General features: G+C 37.9%; 1 protein-coding gene across 2 annotated transcripts in view; it reads left to right on the top strand.

Moving 5' to 3' along the window:
- The window catches only part of agap3 (ArfGAP with GTPase domain, ankyrin repeat and PH domain 3), a 179,842-nt gene that overhangs the window by 53,001 nt on the left and 110,994 nt on the right, over window positions 1-15,847 (top strand). Inside the window, exon 1 of one of the 2 annotated variants that reach the window (XM_054763788.1) lies at window positions 13,964-15,706. The exons of the other annotated variant lie outside the window; for it this stretch is intronic. Coding sequence (XP_054619763.1) covers window positions 15,595-15,706 — 112 coding nt within the window. The 5' untranslated portion in view covers window positions 13,964-15,594. Of the gene's footprint in view, window positions 1-13,963; window positions 15,707-15,847 lie in introns of those variants that run through there. 2 annotated transcript variants of the gene reach the window in all.

Raw genomic sequence — 15,847 nt, 5'->3', positions numbered from 1 at the left:
AATAATCGAGCTTGGTATACACACAAAGGTCACGCTGCATCAGTAGTCTGGATTTGAGCGAGAAACTTACTTTCAGCTGCGGTGATGGATGTTGAGGCCAGAGAGGCCGCAGTAAACATCTCTATGCTCCTCTGAGGAGTTTCATGACAGCTTGATTTATCAATGTCACTGCTAAAAACAACATTTTTAGATGTCTTCAACTATAGCATATGAGTTAAATGCCCAAAATAAATATGTGTAACTAAAGGTGTAATGGTACATGTATTCCTAATCTGATTTTTTTTTTAATAATGCTAACTGGACTTATTATACTGGTCATATTAGTCGGTTTCTATACACAACTGTTGAGGAATTATGTGTAATTATCTTTATTGCCATATTGATTTGAGAATATTTGATTGTGAATTACTGAATGATAACTATTTTTGACGACCTGTAAACTTTGAAACTGTGAATGTGAAATAGTAATCATTCGTATTTAGTATCGTACTTGCAAAGTTTACCGCTTAGATTTTATATATGCAATGTTTTGTAGTAAGAGGTACATCTTTTTGGTTGAGTGCATCCCTGATATACATGTACAGTGTACACAGATATTTTTACATATTTACAAATAAAATAAATAAATATGTGTATCCTCTGTTTATAGTAGGAGGTATCTTTGACACAAAGTAGCCCACAGGCTGAACAAGTGTGAACTCCCCTGTGCTATATAGATACATGTATAGGCAATTATTTACATATTGACCACAATTAATTTGAAATAAAATATCGATCGAATATCATAAAAACGTTTCACTACACTTTATTTTGAAAAACACGCACCAGAATCACCCGTCTGCCCTGTTGGCACTGGACAGATAAGGAGTGGAAGAAAAGGCCAAAAGAAAGGCATTTAAAGTTAATTCATGCATTTGATGTTGAAGCCTGTGAAAACAACCCTAATGTTGACATTATTACCGACAGTAAATTTAAATATTAAAAAAAAAAATCCTGCCACAACGACGCAGTCCACCACGCAGCCGACCACCACAGCTTCAAAAAATCCTAGAGGGAACCCCTTTATTAGTGGTCATGTGAAACTTTATCAAAATGTGACCATGCAAAATACACATTTTTGGAAGTACTATTAATTAACTAACCAATTATGTTTGATATTTCAAGTTAATTCAGATGAAAAGGTTTGTGTTTAAGTGTGCAGCAGTTGGGGGTACATGGCTTCAGATCAAATGTCTGAAAGGGTACATGACTAAAGTGTTTGGGAACCACTGCTCTATGTCAAAGTAGGTCAAGCTTTTATCATTATTTTGGTTACTTTTGTTTTTCTTTTTACATGTTACGATGCTGTCGGTTTTAGGGATGCACAATCTACATTCTTTCAATTCCGATTTGATTCAGATACCTGAATTTGTATATCTTCCGATACGAAACAATTCCAGAGCTCTGTTTGCTTTAATATGTAACCGTGCTAAACAAATATCAGCAGTAGCTCGAAAAATATCCGCAATTGTAGCCGTCTTCACATATGCAGCAGCGCACACACACATGCGCTCAGCCTGACACTGTCAACAATTCTATCATTTTGCTGTTGTCAGGGAAATAAATAATGAAGCTCATTAAACAGCAGAATGGAGGGTGATTATGTTATTGCTTCAGGGCATTATGTCACACACGATATACCAATTGCTTATCAGGTATTTTGGACAGTGCAGCTATTACGGGACGTTATAAGGTGTAATTCATCGTTGTGTTATCAAAGTAGGCCTCCTTCCTGTTCTGTTGTGAGGATGCCTCTGTGTGTTGCACTGCCAAAAATAACAGTCGTGTTCTTGCTGCTTTGCTTGCTTGCTTACTCCTACATCATCATGAAGATTACAGGGTGCACTAGCACATCAAAGCTGTTGCATAAATAAGAAAATAAAATAGAGGGAGTAGATGGCGAGTTTTTGAAAAAGATGGCACCCCAGAAGCGAGCGTGGGGTTTGCAAAGTAATGTTGGTGGAGGCCTGGGAGCCACCGGCCCACACATAACATACAGTATACACACTCAAACCTGCCTCGAGAAACTGCAGCCTCCTCCTACGTTCTTTCTCTTGGTCGTTTTGTCATCATTTACAATCCAGAGAGCCTCTCTGTCTGTGGCTTTCTGCGCTTATTGAAATTTACCTGCAAACGGCGCAGCATAGTAATGGGTAATGGTTTTATTTTTTTGGATATGCTTAGCAAGTTACATTAAAGAACATCACATGATATGTGCACAATTCAACATGTCTGAAAAGGAGTAGGAAGAAGCAGAGCGTATTTAATCTTACCCCTTCTCAGCAATTTGTGATATTCTCTTTACTTCATGTTTACTGTAAATCCTACCCGTTTCTAATAGTGAGCGACGATACAGACAGCTGATGCAGTGATGAAAGAAGAAAAACAGAAGTGTTAAAAATATATTCATAACAAATATGAAAAAAATACAAATATTCAAAATGAATGCAATAAATAAATACAAGAGTAAAAGGGCCTGTGACACTTTTTTTTTTTTTTAAATACAATTAAACCAATGTTTTTGTCAATGGTGATTACGAAATTTCTCCTTAACAAAGACGGGACGAGCTAAACATGGCTCTTTGATGACTAGTTGTGTTAACATGTCATATACATACAGTGTTACTCGACAATTGGCTTGTGATGCATTTCTTAATAAGCATAAAGCTTTCCACATAAGTCGTGGCGCAAACTTCGTGATAACTTCAGGCTAGGGTTAGATTTGTTGTGCTAGCTTATGTTGTGTTAACTTATGTGTGTGTTACTGTTATGTGACTGTAGAACATGCAGGGATTTTTGACCGGACAGCAAGTGTAATGTTGAAACATGGATATGGAGGCAAATGTAGCATTTCAGACCTGTTGCTCTTCCCATGTGTTTTAATGAACACATCAGTTAGCATCATGTTTTGCCTTGTTTACACTCGGTGACGGTGTGTCCATCTCTTTGTGTGTTTATGATCTGTCAGCACATTGTGATACATTAAACAGGTGGAGTTTTTGTGCTTTCTTATCATACATAGCGTTTGCTAACTTCGGGCCATAAGCCACAAGGACACGCCAGTGACATCATGCAGCCCCATCCGAGACCTGTGGTGTTTGTGGTGCGCTTACATACAATAAAATTGGGACACACAAATAATTCATCGTGGGAAGCTATACCACCCTCTGTTCATCCTGATTTTGTATTGCATTTTAACAAGTTTTTTGTACTCATTGATCATTTATTCGTAAGTATGTCAGCATTATTAATTTATACCTGATTCCCTCACAAAAAACAACGGGAATAGAGGAAACTTCACCTGCACTGTCTAGTATCCAGGTACAATAGCAACTATTTTGATGACTTGTAAACTTTGAAACTGTAAATGTGAAATACTAATCATTAGTATTTAGTATAGTAGTTGCAAAGTTTACCGCTTACATTTTATATATGCTATGTTTTATAGTAAGAGGTAGATCATTTTGATTGTGTGCACCCTTGATATACATGTACAATGTACATAAATATTATTTGTAAATAAAATAAATACATACAGTATATATATTCTCTATGTTTATATTGAGAGGTAGATCTTTGTCCCAAAGTAGCCTACAGACAATATTTAAAAAGATTCCTGACGCAGCAGTGGCACAACGCAGAGGCGGCAGTCAGCCCACCACCACAGCTTCAAAAAATCCTAGGGGAACCCCTGGGCAACCATGAATCGTTTTACGAATCGAATTGTTATTAAAAGGGATCGTTACACCCCTAATATCTGTGTTACATTTTGCCTAATCTAAAATGTCTAAATTGTGCCCGGATCCTTTAATTTTTCTGGCTTCTGATGGCTGCTAGAAAGTCATCATGCATCCATACTTGGACAGCTGCAGGTGCACATAATATGCAAATACATGCGCAGTGCCGTGTGTTTAATCCTGTTTATATTCTGTCAAAAGTAAAGGCCTCCTGGTCTGTCAAACATGTTAATAAGGTTCCTGGCTTATGCAGCAACAGCACCCTCTGTCACTGTCTCATTCATTTTAATACATTCTCCTTTTCCTACTATTCTACAGACAGAAGCGTCTGGAATGTTCCCCCCCCCCTTTTCGCAGCCTCCCACAAACGTCCTCGAACCTATCATTTTCTCCGCAGTGGAGCAACGGTGACGTATGCTTGTCGCTGGTGCAGCTGAATTTTAAAAAGCTCTCATCCTCCCACGCGCCAACAGCAGTAGTGCAAACGTAATTATCATAAACTTTTGTGCCTTGTCTGTGCCCCCCTTTTTTCTCCATCTCCTGACTTATTCATTGGCTGTTGATGCAGATAGAAGATGGACGAGGTGTTTGATTGATGCCTGTTGGGGGAATTTGGCAGGTCATTGTGTCATAAGCAATGATGTGTAATTGCCTGCTGCATGGAGACCGAAAAGCACTTCTTTTGTATAGTTGTTTCACCTGAGTGTGTCTTTGTGCTGTGTTTATGCAGGCACAGGCACCCAAATGGATTTACAAATGTGTTTGTTGATGTCATTCTCAGAGAGGTGAATAATTAATTATATTAAAAATAAATGATGTTTTGCTTCATTTAAATGTCATTCTAAGAAAGAACGGAGGTGCTTTGTCAAAAAGTTGAACATAGTGATGCCGGTCAACTTCCAATTTTGTTCCCATTCGCCATAGCAACCAATGCAAATAGAAATAATTTGTTCCATGGTGAAATTGTCAAACCATTATAAACTGTACAAGCAATGCTTTTAATTTAACATTTTTAACTGTGTCATACAAGTATACACAAAAAAATCAACAGCTGTAAAATTAAACAAATTAAAACTACAATAAACCAACTTTACACTATATGATATATTTTCATTGTTATATTTTGTATTATACATTAGGGGTGGGAATCTCTGGCCACCTCACAATTCGATGCGATTACGAATCAGAGGCCTGCGATGATAATACAATTATCGATGCATTTTTTTGGTGATAGTTTCTCAGTTTTTTCATGCGTAATTTTTTTCTGTATACAATTTCTTTTTACTCACTGTGCACTATTAAAACAAAGAATATTTGTAATGATCCACAATTAAAATAAACATGAAACATTAATTTACTTCCATTAGCTTTTCATAAATGGAAGGTTACATCTACCAACATATTTCTCATTGCACAGAACCAGCAGGAAAAGTAAAGTGCACCAGTAGCAGCATGTATGAAATGAACAAACTTCAGCATATTCTGAGTAACCAACATTAAAAAAAAATCCGCCATTATTCACAAATAAATAATAGACTTCTAAATTCAAACAAAAATCCTGAACATAGACAAAACATCTCAACAAAATATTTTTGCTGTATAGCAAAGTCAACAACAGCTTTCATACAAAATATAGATTTTTGTACCAGCGGCTCTCATACAAGAATAATGCTTGCAGACGTGAGTGTATTATGAATTACCAAAAAAACTAGGCTGCCCTTATTCACAGTTGCAGTGTCAGTGAAATAACATTATGATGGGACCTTGTATGTGGGTTCCAAAGTGCGCCACAAAGCTCTGCTTCTCAACAATCGAATACGGCCACAAATCCTTCGTAATAAAAGTTGCGATTGACTTTGTGATTCGCTTTGCCTTTTTTGAGTTGGGTGGACAATTAGTTTTCACCTGCTCGATGGTTGTGTGGTTAGCAGCAAGTTCAGCTGGCTGTTTTTCCTCCTCGTTCGAGTGGAAACGTGCTGTGTCGTGTTCCCAAGATATTTTAAGCTTGCGTATTGTCTGGACCCTGTCCAGCTAATTTTTACTTTCAGCGACGTGAAAGCCAAAGTGCTTCCAAGTGCCAATTTTGCGGCTTCACTCTATCACGTTTTTTCAAAAATATATTGATAAATCATGCTTTTTCACAGTTGAGTACGACCTATTAGTTTAAAAATATGCATATTGAAGCTAATTTTATGTTTTTTTTTTTTGTTTTTTTTGTTTTTTTTTTTTTGTTTTACAGCATTAAGCATCAGTAATGTTACTGTGATATTCAGTGAGACACACGCACACACATCAGACTTCTTCACCGGAACAACAAGATTTTATTGAAGGTTTGAATTATCTCACAACAGGCACAATAATCCTTGATAAAAATCCCAAGTAAAACACGGGCTACTGTTGCGTGCGTAACCCAAACCAAGATGGAACTCAACGCTGAACTCCTGATGTCACTTCCTGTCTGCCTGCCACCCTGCTCCCACACCTTTATCGCAACACATACAAGTCTTATTTATTTCTTAAATGGCTTATTTTCCTTTTATTATGGGTAAGACCAGTGTAAAGGTGACTATAGGGCTATTATTTCATAACTAGTGGGCTTTAATACAGTGGTACATTGGTTAGTGTCTGCCCCGGCTAGCACGTTTTTCGGTTGCAAAATTTTTGCTAAAATTTTGCTTTTGCTTACTTTAGCCAGCATATTTAGCGTCCAAAAATATGTCTGGTTTGTTTACACGGCCATCTTGGATCACGTGCCGTAAGACGAAATCTTGCCATACTTGCACATCATCGCGCAATGCATTGTTGGCTGCCATTTTAGGGCAACAGCGTTTGTTTATATCAGAGTTGTAGAGACATGACTTAGCAAACACATGGACCGCACAAAAGAGAAAGCCGAAGGACCGTACTGAGACAAGGGTGCAAGAGCTTTAGGGCTTAAAGAGAACGGCGTCATCATTTCAGGGGTATGTAAATGTGACGGGAGTGGCTCCGTCATCATCTGCGGTGCACACACATCTACTCCGGTTCCTGTGTAAGAATCTATCAACCCTGCGGCGCATTGAGGATGACCGTGTTTCTACCTGTCTCATTTTACATCCATATAAGGAGGGCGGCATAGCTCGGGTGGCGTGGTCGTCTAACAACCCGAAGGTTGTTGGTTCGATCCTCCGTCCTCCCTCACTTGGGCAAGATACTGAACCCCCAGTTGCTCCTGATGCTGTGTCATCAGTAGGTAAATGTGCTAGCAGTGTCAAAGGGCTTTGAGTGGTGGAAACGCTATACAAGTGAAAGACCATATAACACTCATTTCTGGTTCCAACAATAAAACATAAGCATTCAAACTTACGGTAGCATGTTTGCAGCAGCCGGAGCTGAACATAGCACAAGGTACATGTTTATTGGTTCTAGAACGCTGATATTTAGTCTGATCTATTTTTGACATTTCTGCAAAATGTGGTTGCAGCAAAAAAAAAAGTTTCTTTTTTTTTTTTTTTAATTGATGGTTTTGTGTGGGGTTTTTTCCAACAGGTAAAAAGGTAGGTAAAAGTGATGTTAAATGTTCAGTTGTCCATTTATTTGTCATTTGTAATTATTTTTTGCATCATTTTCTGTATGTAAAACTATAATTATTGTCTATAAAATGTGAATTGTGTTAACATTTTTGGGAGTCTGGAACTGATTAATTGGATTTACATTATTTTTTACATTATTTTTGATGCGAAAATTTGCTTCGGTTAGTCTGTTTTGGTTTGAGTCTGATCTTCTGGAACGGATTAATGACGTCATCACTGTAATGTTAAAACCTGCATTTAGAAGGTCGTAAACCGGTTTATAAATTAATAAATATTCATAAATTAGGAGTCCTACTTCGTGGAAATTCACTTACCATGGTCGGGTCTGGAGCCAATTAACGATGGGATTAATGTATTTAATAAATTATATACTAATATATAATATATTTGTGCGTGTTCCTAAATGTACTCCCTTAAATGTACTATTACTATTATTGATGTAATAATCAGAAAATTTCATATCGCAATTATTGTGACTAAAATTATGTCATTGTTAGTACGGTATTGTTGAATGTGTTCATAATAGTTGAAAAGCACTGTTACACACACTGAAGTCTAACAAAGTTTTAGAAAAAAAAAAACACCACTTAATACACTTCCCTTGGCAGATGATGTAGCTGTGGCAGCTGTAGCCTGCTGCACGCCCACTTTGTAACTCAGGGAAAAGCAAATGTATTATTATTACTACTATTATTGATTATGATTATTATCATCTGCCAGACACACACACACGCACACACACGCGGGCTACTATGAATAATAATTCAGTATAATATGGAAGTGGCAGTGGGCGAGGCATTATTGGAACAGCACGTTAAGTGCTTTACGCACACTATTAACCTTTCAATCCAATCTACCTCGGTGTTCCAGCATCAGCGCCAACAAGTGACGTGTGGCTGTTTTTCCCATCGGAGTTGAACAGTTGCCGCTGTGTTAATGCTCCAAGTTAGTAGCAGAAATGATAGTCAGGCGTATCGGTGATGATGTGTTGGAAGATAAAGGGTTAAGTGGGTGTCTTGCTTCATTAATAATGGGACTGGTGACCATCTTGCTTCATAACCCACCTCATTTGTAGACGATTTTAATGTTGACAATATAGCGACATGGTCGCTATAGTTAGTAAGGGTGCACATTAAAAGTAAAAGACAGGAAGTGTTTGTTGCATGCATTTACTTTGTAATTAAATACAACCGGTGCAACAAAGGTGAATCTGCCGCGCAGGCGCACAGGAGCAGAGGTTCACCTCTGTACCACCGTGCAATGCAGGTCTGAAAGCTGCAAAAACCCCTCCACAATGCAACCCCACCCCTGACCAGCGACAGAGCAAAGAAGGCAGAGCTTGGACACACATAGGTGTCCACAGTCTGGCTCAGGGTCAAATGTGGCTCATTTTATAAATAAAATAAACAAAAACAAAGAATAGACCAAAAAGGCATCATGTAATTAGAAATACCTAAAATGTTGGTACTAATATCTCATAAAACAAAGATTTGCGTTTAAATATATGTACAGTGGTACCTCGGTTAACATTCTACCCGGTTAGCGTGTTTTTGATTAACATCCAAAATTGTTGCTAAAATTTTGTCTTGGCTTGCGTTAGCTAGCGTGCAGTTGGGGCACGTAACAAACTCATGTCTGTGCTTGGTTTCTCATGTTGTTTTGTTGTCATGGACCCAATCTGCATTGTCTCATCTCGTGAGAAAGGTGTCTCATGCCACCCCTAGTATGTGGTGTATATCAATGGTCCCCTAAACCTTTTTACAGTCATGTACCCCTTCAGACATTTCACCTGAAGCCATGTACTCCCTACTCCTACACACTTAAAAAACATAAACCTCTTTATCTTAATTAACTTGAAATACTGAACATAATTACTTGATTAATTAAATTTATAGTAATTCCAGGTCATAAATGTTTATTTTGCATGGTCACATTTTAATCGTTTCAAATGAGCGCTGATAAATAGATAAGTAATCGTCCTGCATATCTTTTATTCCACTTTCATGTTGGCATCCTTCCGTCTGAATGGCTTGAATTTGAGCTTCACTTTTTTTTTGTCCACTCACGATGGCTACGGTTAAAGCATATTAAGTACAAAAATACATATAACAACAAAGCCTCGTTTTTGGGGGCGGAATCGCCACTCAATGACAGGTTTACACCGCTGCGCCGTGCAGGGATTGGAACACCAATATAAATGAACTATTCAAGATGAAACACTCTTAATGTACAAAATAATCGTAAACATATGATGCACACAGAGCAATGAACAACTTCATGCTGTCACCTTTCTGCTTTCTGTGTCGTTCTCCTTTTGCCGTGAGGCGTTCAGGCGCGCTGGTAGTGTTGAGCGCAAATTTTTTCATTTTTAATCGTGTACTCCTGGGGGTATGCGTACCCCACTTTGGGAACCTAGGATGTATGTGAAACAATGACTACATAAGTAACAATGCATACTGTGAAATATTTGAACGTTTATTATCACACACCTGTGTAAACAGGAAGGTGAGTTTCTTTACCCAACATTAAGCTTCTTTTATTATTAATCTTGATTTATTGTTGCCATGTGGTACTGAGCAACCAGGACAGAGAGGCATGAAACACATTATGACATCACTGTAACTTCCACTGATAGTTCTGTGGTTGTCATCACATTTTTCCTGTTTGTCATTGATGGGAACCTCCTGTGCCGGCATCGCAAAAAAATCCAGAGAAAAAGCAAAACGCTCGCAGTGTTATTTCTTTAGATGTACAATGATCTATACCACAGGTATTTGAATAGTAGCAAATAAATGTAAACACCTACGCCTTTAACTGTCATAGGTTATAAATGTAATAAACCTAAATCTTACTTTCAGTGTTAAAATGGCTTAATACACAATGGCATGCATTATTTATAATGATTTACAGTAGGTGTTTAACTGTGCGTGTTTGCATCTGTCAGCGTGCCATCTTGACATGTTTTAATGAGGAAATGATATACGTACTTCCTGACTACAACAGTAAGTACAGAGATCCAATACAAGAGCTAAATTGAAAATCTTGCCTCTTGAAATCATAAAAATGCTCAGTATTCATTTAACAGTATGGCTTTTATTGTGTTTGTAGTGACTGTGGATTGTAGTTCCACTAAAAACTCCAACCTCAATAATAAACAGTGTTAAGCTAATACCTGACAATCAAAACTGAGAATTATAATATTTGTCAAGGCATAAAGATCCAGCTCTTGAATTGGATGGCTTTAGAATGTGCTATCAACTTTGTTGTGTCAGCGATGACGATGCAATACGTCCCTTCTCTTGACAACATCAACGGTTCCCTCTAATTTGTGTCCTAGCCTCCCTCTGCTGGTACATTGATTTCCTCTCTTGTGTGACATCAGTAGCAATGAAGCAGTGAAGAAGTGTTTTTGTTTGTTCCACAATTCAATTGCACCTTGTGAGTCACAAGGACAAGTCTTGATTCCGATTTGCTACCCCTGAACAATGCAGGTGACAGGTTTATTTGTGGTCTCAGCAAGTGGATACCTGAGGTTGTGCTTTTGGAGCAATCAATGTTTTTTTCTTGTTAAAAATGGTCACAGGTTAGGTAGGAAAAATCACACATACAACAAAAATAATCTGGACAAATTTGTGTTCCCGTACCTTATTTGGCAGATTTTATAGGGATCAGTGCCCCACATTGTAGTCATGCCTGCTAGGCTGTTGAAAGGCAAAATAGGAGCCATGATTACACAATATATAGTACATCCCTACTTTCAAAAATCTATTAATTAATAAATCATGCTGTTTCGTGGTTGAATACGGCCCATTATTAGTCAAAACGTATGCATATTTCAACTGTTATATATTTTTGTGTCCTGTGTTTATTTTGTGTAGGAAATCGGACAAAAGCGGTTGTCTGTGTAGCATTATAGAGTGTGCATACACAGAGTAGACGGAGTGTGACCAATCACAGCGGAGTGGGCTCTGCGGGAGCCGTACTTGGAGAAGCGCCGGGGGTGGAGAAAATTACACGGGGCGGGAGGCAGGAAACCCAAGGAAACGCTGCAGTAAGAGGTGCAGAGTCTGGAAGATGTACAAAGCTTCCTGTGTGCGTTATCGTGTGTAGCTGCTCTGTAGGAGTCCAGAACTCAATTCAAAGGCCTGAAAATGAGTATAACAGGTGTCCTTTTAATTATGACTACTGTCGAATGATTGGGAGTTTATTACGATTGTAACGTGATTTCATACAGTGTTTATTTCATCTGTAAAAACAGCGCTGGGAACAAGGAAGTGCGTGTCTTACTCAGTCGAGAATAATGTGTTCCACTACAAGGTGTCTTCATTTTAGCTTGAACACTGCAAAAACTCAATACCGTATGAAAAATATTTGTCTTATTTCTAGTCAGCTTGTCTAAATTTAGGATTTATAAATGCACAGCCATCAACATAATGTGATATGTAATTTAGGCTTCATGAAGAAATTATTATTTCTATCCTTTTCCAGTATGTAGTTACTGGCTGGGGTGGATAAATTCATCTACAAAAGCACCACCATGTAGTCCTTCAGACCCAAGAAAATGTTGTTTGTTCCTGTTGGGAATTTAAGAAATAAAACGGTTTTTGATTTTCTAAAAAATTAAACCAATTGGTCGTTCATTATTTAGAGAAATGTTTTATATTCTATTTCTTTATTTATTTATACAGTAATTGCTCTTTAACCACATAAAAATGTTTTATCCGATTACTCGACTAATCGAAACTAATTTCAGTAGACTACTCGATGACTAAAATATTCGATAGCTGCAACTCTAGTTGGGTCTTGAACCAAATAATGTATTGTAATATGGACACTGGTTCTGTATATATTTTAAACGTGTCGTTATTTATTTGTAATAAATAGGAGAACAAAATATTTTATATTACTATATAAATGCGCTCTTCTGTTAACCCCTAATAAACGCCTGGAACTCTCTGCAGTTGTGCAAATAAACCTATAACCAACAAATAAACCATTATATGGGAAAACAGGATAAACCACCTATTGTGACACATGAAATACGGCACCTTCTGTTGGGCTCCCTTTAATGCACAGACACCAGTGCACACTATGGGTGAAGAACATGATTGCTCAGCAGGTATGAGATGATGTTGCTTTTGTGTGCATGGGCAAATAAGGTCAGCGACACCTCCTGGAGCTAGCAGACTAGCACTGTACGCCATGATGAGTGTGCGATCATGGCGGCATGCACATATGTGCTATGGCTCATTATGACTCACGTCCTAATATTGACGACGAGGGTTGTAAAGCTTCCAGTCGTGTGGCTTGGGCGCATTGAGCAATCTGCCAGAGAGAGCCGACATTTGCAGCAACGTCACGTCTGTTGGACTTCCATGGCACAGTCACTGACTGTCTGCTGTCTGTCTCCAAAGGTCCTCTTCAAGCTGTGAGGAAAAACTTTCTTTCTTTAGGCATTAACATTCTACTGTCGCATGGAGACATTTAGGTGAGTTTGTTGCTTAATAAAAACACAACCTTAGTCCTTTAAAAAGGTAATAATGCTCAGTTTGAGTGATTTATTTAATAGTAGGCTTTTGTTATGGTTGTAGTTTTGCAGTGGTGTACTTTAATCAATCAAAAGTGAGCATTATTATCAATGCAAAGACAGATGATAAAGATTATTTTGTGCAGGTGTACAAAGTGTCCCCTGAGCCACTAATAAAAATGAAAAGATAACATGCAGTGTTAATATTATCAGTGAAGCATAAAGACATAAATAAACATTTAAAAATTGGGAGCTTTTTTAACAGTGGTACATACTGTATGTAGTCAACATTTTACCAGTCATATCTTGTATTTATAAATCATTACTGACTTAGGGTGAATGAGGTGTGTTGTCTGCAGAAAAAACAGCCTTTCTTTTTGTATTTTTTGGTATTTGGACCGTGAATGCTGAATCCTACTCAATCGTGAATGCGCGGGGATCCATTGTACTGCAACTGTCGCCTCAAGGTGCCACTCACTCACTCGGGTGCAGCAAGAGATGACGAAACAAGCTAAAGAAATTTTTTTACACCTTGGTAAGTTGTGACTTTATAAAACAATATATGTATATATTAGTGTTGTCTGTTGATATCAGCCACCAATAATCATCAGCCCGATATTGGCATAAAAATGTGATATTGGCTGACATCGGTATCGTTTTTTCCCTACATTGTAAGTCGATATAGAGCCAATGTCGCAAAATATCTTACTTTAGTAACGTGATTGGAAGTGCATCTTTGACTACATCTTCCTTTCATCACAAGCACGGGCATTACAGTTTGTTGAAGATTGTGTAGCAATATGTGCTGAGGCGGACATCCCATTAGAAAAGGTAGCTAAACTACATCCATTTCTCAATTACTGGACAAAATGAGCAAACTATGTATTGCATCAATAAATGTAAGGATTTTTGCATTTTATTCACTAACCCAAATAGCACACACGCTATGTTGGTAAAAATAAGTGGAAAAGGTAAAAAACTTTATAAACTTTATTAAACTTTAAAAAAAAAAAATTAAAACTGAAAAAATTGAATTTTTTTTGGGGGGGGGATAAACAGATTTCATATGGTCCTAAGAGAGTTTGTTAAAATAAAATCTTATGTAAATCACACCACAAATTGATCTATAATCATCATGTCAAATGATTAGTCCTACCCTAAAAGTATTTTTTCCAATTTGCTGTGTAATAAAGTAAATTCAGCAATACTTTTTACGTTTGGATTATGTTTAATGCTTTGAAGAGCTATTTTCATAACCATATTAAATTCTCCAAATTCATGTTTGTAACACAAGCTTATTATTATTAAAACAAACAAACAAAACAATCAGTTTGGCAAGACTGTAAAAAAATCGGATTGGATCGGAAGCCAAAAAATGTGGATCGGGACATCCCTAATATAATGTATACATCCATCCATTTTCAATGCCACTTATCCTAATTAGGGTTGCGGGGGTATGCTGGAGCCTATACCAGCTGACTTTGGGCGAGAGAATAACTTTTTTTTTTTTCCACGCAAGTTTTCGCAAGATATCGGCTTTTTTCCGCCCCCAATATCAGTATCGGCCCCAAAAATCCCACATCGGTCGGGCTCTAATTATTAAATTGGTGAAATCCTGAGAATACTATACTACTACTAGTGCAATACTAGTACTAACACTAGTATACTAATACAAGTGCAACGGAACAGTCGTTATTGAATGTGCAGTCTTGATTTATTTATTTGCAATGAGCAAATGACTAAAGGTAGTGATTGCAATCACAGACATTTTAGTGATGAAAGAAAAGGACAAAAAGAAAGTTGAAAGGAAAAATAGAAGTGTTAAAAAATAATAAATACACAGAACTTAAATTAAAGAAAAAAACAAAGATAAATGTGAGCAACGAGCAAAGTACTATAGGTAGTGATTGCAATCAGAGACATTTTACTAGCATTGTTTGCTAGAATAAATCGTCATATCTTACTTAGGCTTTTCCTGCTGTGCATGAATGGAGGAGTAATGTAGTGGAAACGTGAACCCTCCCCTATGCCCAGCCCCCTGGACTGAAGAGATTTGTTTAGAGTTAGAAGCCACCACCCTGCGTATGAATGTGAGTAACATATAACATGTAACGTGATATTGTGTTGTAAAGAGTGCCCAATAAAGGATGATATAGATCATTGCTATGTTGGTTGGCGGGACAAAAACATGCAAGGAATGACACACAAACATGCATATAGAGTTGGAAGGACAATTCAGGAAACACAAAACACGCTCACCCGGTTGCCTGTGAAAACCCGCCCATTCGCTATCAAGGTACAAGGGGGAGAAATGTTTGGCCGCGGGAAGACAAGAGAAGCTGTGTTACCTGCTCTGCTTTTTTTTTTTTTTTATTGCTTTAGTACGACACACATTTCTTTCTGGAGCGGACCCAAACAAAGACAAGAGAAGAAGAGTGGATTAACTTTAATCCTATCAGTGTTTCTTATTTCGTGTGGACCCTGCTGACTACACCTGCATCACCGGAAGGAAACTATTCTTGTGTCTTGTATCTAGACCGGGTTTCGGCTGGAAGGTGGTGTTATGGCATGATACAGAAATGTAAACAGTTTGCTTCCAAACAAGAGGATTAACATGCTGGATTTGATTTTGAAGCTAAAATGAGCAATGGGCAAAAGTTCAATGGCCTATTTTTATGGCTATGTTGATGAGAGCTCCAGTTGAGATTAGATGTAGATTATGTTGCTCTGCTTCGGGAGTCGAAGACGCAATCGACACCAATGGAGCGAGAAGGAGCTCCTCCTCGACAACGAGCCTTACAGCATTCCCAACCCCTACTTCTTGGACTCAGGTAAACCACTAAGTCACATCACCGATGCACCCTTCATCCAAACTTACCAGACTTTCCATGCATTAGTGAAGACGGGGTTGAGACCTAAAGACGACTTCCTGGAACTTCAGGAATGTTTTTAACTACCGTCATTGCGAAGGT

This window comes from Dunckerocampus dactyliophorus, chromosome 2, assembly GCF_027744805.1.
Source record: "Dunckerocampus dactyliophorus isolate RoL2022-P2 chromosome 2, RoL_Ddac_1.1, whole genome shotgun sequence".
NCBI lineage: Eukaryota > Metazoa > Chordata > Actinopteri > Syngnathiformes > Syngnathidae > Dunckerocampus > Dunckerocampus dactyliophorus.
This window is presented reverse-complemented; position numbering and strand designations above follow the sequence as displayed.